Source organism: Mandrillus leucophaeus, unplaced genomic scaffold (assembly GCF_000951045.1).
Source record: "Mandrillus leucophaeus isolate KB7577 unplaced genomic scaffold, Mleu.le_1.0 Scaffold624, whole genome shotgun sequence".
Classification (NCBI taxonomy): domain Eukaryota; kingdom Metazoa; phylum Chordata; class Mammalia; order Primates; family Cercopithecidae; genus Mandrillus; species Mandrillus leucophaeus.
The window spans coordinates 596,137-600,368 of NW_012106742.1; the positions used below are offsets into that span (position 1 = coordinate 596,137).

At 45.7% G+C, this 4,232-nt stretch overlaps 1 protein-coding gene across 3 annotated transcripts in view; it reads right to left on the bottom strand.

Moving 5' to 3' along the window:
* LOC105554062 (chromosome unknown open reading frame, human C1orf43) overlaps positions 1-4,232 on the bottom strand; it is a 14,100-nt gene that overhangs the window by 2,423 nt on the left and 7,445 nt on the right. For 2 of the 3 annotated variants that reach the window (XM_012000327.1, XM_012000326.1), the window contains 2 exons: positions 3,087-3,253; positions 2,949-3,007 (listed from right to left, as the gene is read on the bottom strand). In XM_012000327.1, the coding sequence (XP_011855717.1) occupies positions 2,949-3,007; positions 3,087-3,253 (226 nt within the window). The remainder of the gene's footprint in view (positions 1-2,948; positions 3,008-3,086; positions 3,254-4,232) is intronic. The other variant, XM_012000328.1, reaches the window with a different exon arrangement.

The window sequence follows — 4,232 nt, forward strand, 5'->3', positions numbered from 1 at the left end:
TGGGATTATAGCTGTGAGCCACCACGCCTGGCCTTCAAAAATAATTTTAAAAAGATTGTGATAAAATACATGTAACATAAAATTTACCATCTTAAGCATTTTTAAATGTATAGTTCAGTAGTGTTAAGTATATTCACAGTGTTGTGCAACCAACCTCCAGAACATTTTCATCTTGCAAAACTGAAACTATACCCACTGAACAACTCCCTATTTTTCCCACTCTCCAGCCCCTGCAACCATCATTCTACTTTCTGTCTCTGAGTATGACTACCTAGGTATCTCATATAACTGGCATCATCCAGTATTTATCTTTCAAAGAGTGAATTTTGAACAGACTTCTGCTGACTTCTAGACCAAATGCCCTTTTCCAATCTCTCTACATGTTCATTTTCATTAGTGCTCTGAGCAGTTTTTCTTTTTGAGACAGTCTCTCGCTCTGTTGCCCAGGTTAGAGTGCAGTGGCATGATCTTGGCTCACTGCAACCTCTGCCTCCCAGGTACAAGTGATACATGCACCTTAGCTCCCGAGTGGCTGGGACTACAGGTGGACGCCACCACTCCCAGCTAATTTTTTTTTTTTTTGAGACGGAGTCTGGCTCTGTCGCCCAGGCTGGAGTGCAATGATGCGATCTTGGCTCACTGCAAGCTCCACCTCCTGGGTTCACACCATTCTCCTGCCTCAGCTTCCCGAGTAGCTGGGACTACAGGGCCCACCACCAAGCCCAGCTAATTTTTTTTTTTTTCGTATTTTTAGTAGAGACGGATTTTCACCGCGTTAGCCAGGATGGTCTCGCTCTCCTGATTTCGTGATCTTCCCGCCTTGGCCTCTCCAAGTGTTGGGATTACAGGCGTGAGCCACCGCGCCTGGCCTAATTTTTGTATTTTTAGCAGAGACAGGGTTACGCCATGATGCCCAGGTTGGTCTCAAACTCCTGGGCTCAAATAATCCACCCATCCCAGCCTCCCAAAGTGTTGGGATTACAAGTATGAACACTGCAGCTGGCCTTCTAAGCAGTTTTTACTAGGATCTTTCATCTTTTTTTTTTTTTGAGACAGACTCTTGCTCTGTCACCCAGGCTGGAGTAGAGTGACACAATCTCGGCTCACTGCAACCTCTGCTTCCTGGGTTCTAGCAATTCTCCTGCCTCAGCCTCTGGAGTAGCTGGGATTACAGGCATGTGCCACCACGCCAGGCTAATTTTTGTATTTTTAGTAGAGATGAGGTTTTGCCATGTTGGCCAGGCTGGTCTCTAACTCCTGGCCTCAAGTGATCTGCCCGCCTTGGCCTCCCAAAGTGCTGGGATGACAGACGTGAGCCACTGCTCCACGCCTTGGACCTTTCATCCTTTAAGACAAGGTGGCCCATTTTTAGGCACAGAGAGAAGACAGGAGAGACATATCTTTTATCTCTTGAGAAAGGGCAATATTCAACATAGCAGATTAATTCTTTTTATGGCTAGTAACTAACTTTTTATTATTTTGTTTTTTTTTTGAGATGGGAGTCTTGCTCTGTCACCAGGCTGGAGTGCAATGGCGCGATCTCGGCTCACTGCAACCTCCACCTCCCAGGTTAAAGCGATTCTCCTGCCTCAGCTTCCCGACTGGCTAGCATTACAGGCGCACACCATCAAGCCCGGCTAATTTTTGTGTTTTTGTCGAGATGGGGTTTCACCATGTTGGTCAAGCTGGTCTTGAACTCCTGACCTCAGATAATCCACCTGCCTTGGCCGCCCAGTGTTGGGATTACAGGCGTAAGCCACTGCATCTGGCCTAAGTTTTTATTCCAGATGGACTTTCCTTTCTCACCAAGAACTTTGATTTTAACATTTGCATGAAAATATGAGACTATGTTTAGTATGTATTAAAAACATTCCCAAACAAAAGTCATGAATCCTCTCCTGTGACACAAATGCTCAACAGCTGACTCTATAGTGATAGCCTTTGTTTCAGACAGGGTTACTAATGTTTTAAGTGGTAGTAAAAACAGATTTTTTTTTTTTCTGAGATAGAGTCTCGCTCTTGTCACCCTGGCTGGAGTGCAATGGCACGATATCGGCTCATTGCAACTTCTGCCTTCTGGGTTCAAGCAATTCTCCTGCCCCAGTCTCCCGAGTAGCTGGTATTATAGGCGCCGGCCACCAGGCCCAGCTACTTTTTGTATTTTCAGTAAAGATGAGGTTTCACCATGTTGGCCAGGCTAGTCTTGAACTCCTGACCTTGTGATCCACCCTCCTCAGCCTCCCAATGGGCTGGGCGCCCGGCCAAAAAAAGATGTTATTTAATTCTTACTTTTATTGGGCCAAGACACAAAGAGAACACTGAGACTCCATACAGAAGGAATCCCTGTGTGTGCTGAAAAACTATTCCCTTTGCTAGGCTACACCAATTTTGACATTTTTTTGGGCTAAAAAAAAGACAAGAAAAATGCACACAGAAGTAAAAACTTCTCTTACTAGCTTGTATAGTCCCATCTGCTTTCTTTTCTTCTTCTTTATTTTTTTTGAGACAGAGTTTCACTTTTGTTGCCCAGGCTGGAGTATAATGACGTGATCTTGGCTCACCACAACCTCCACCTCCCGGGTTCAAGTGATTCTCCTGCCTCAGCCTCCCGAGTAGCTGGGATTACAGGCATGCACCACCACACCCAGCTAATTTTGTATTTTTAGTAGAGATGAGGTTTCACCATGTTGGTCAGGCTGGTCTCGGATTCTGGACCTCAGATGATCCTCCCGCCTCAACCTCCCAAAGTGCTGGGATTATAAGCGTGAGCCACCGCACCCGGCCACATCTGCTTCCTAATGTAAGAGACTGATCTAATAGTCTAGAACTTGACAACTCTTATGGTATCATGGATTTTGTTCATATTGCTTTATGAAGGTAATTGCATTGTGGGAACAGTCCAACAATACTATACCAGCTCCCTTTGACACCTTCCCCTCCAAACTCACACAGTGGCCAGCTCACTCAGGGCCTCTTGATAGCGTAGGTACTCATTCTGGCCAAAGACCTTACGAAAGAGAAAGGAAGAGTGAGGATCTCTCAGCCTGAGGGATCTCTTTAGTGCCTTGAAGAAAAAACTGGCTTACCCCTGTCCCATAGCGGGCTGTCTCATAGCCATCCAATAGGGTATCGATGAGGGCTTTGCGTACACCCTTGAAAGGTGTACTAGTGTTTCGCAGATCTAGCAGGTAGGAGCGGAAATTCTTGCCCATTAAGGAACGGGGATGCCGGCCTTCAGAATGAAATGGGATTTCTGTGGAGAAAACAGCACAATGATATACTTTCTTTCATTCTTTAGTGGTTTTTTTTTTTTTTTTTGAGATGGAGTCTTGCTCTGTCACCAAGGCTGGAATGCAGTGGCGGTGATCTTGGCTCATTGCAACCTCCACCTCCTAGGTTTGAGCAAGTCTCTACTCTCAGCCTCCTGATGAGCTGGGATTGGAGATGTGCACCACCATGCCAGGCTTATTTTTGTATTTTTAGTAGAGACAAAAATAGAAAAGAGTTTCACCTTGTTGGTTAGGTTGGTCTTGAACTCCTGGCCTCATGTGATCTGTCTGCCTCATCCTCCCAAAGTGCTGGGATTACAGGCATGAGCCACCGCACCTGCCCCATTCTTTAGTCTTTCTAGTTAATTCCCCAAACTTAGAAATAGGTCTAATGAGGCTGGGCGCAGTGGCTTACGCTTGTAGTTCCAGCACTTTGGGAAGCCAGGGCAGGCAGATCACCTGAGGTCAGGAGTTTGACAGCAGCCTGGCCAACGTGGTGAAACCCTGTCTCTACTGAAAATACAAAAATTAACCGGGCATGGTGGTAGGTACCTGTAATCCCAGCTACTGGGGAGGCTGAGGCAGGAGAACCACGTGAACCTAGGAGGTGGAGGTTGTGGTGAGCCAAGATCGTGCTACTGCACTCCAGCCTGGGCAACAGATCAAGACTCTGTCTACAAAAATAAAAAGAAATAGGTCTAATGAAATGAGCGAGTTGAGTTAGAGGGAGATTCTGATTAATGAGACCAAAGGTACAAAGCTATGCCTGAGTGGTCATTTGATGGTAACACCACAGCTGTAACCTACATCAATGACACGTGATAGTGTCATCACATATTTTGCCATCCTGCTTACCCATCCATCCTAGGTTTAAGATATAAACTGTTTTCATAGAGATACAGCATATATGACAAGTGTTGACAGAATGGAAGAAATTCAAGAACAATCTATCTTGGGCTTAGT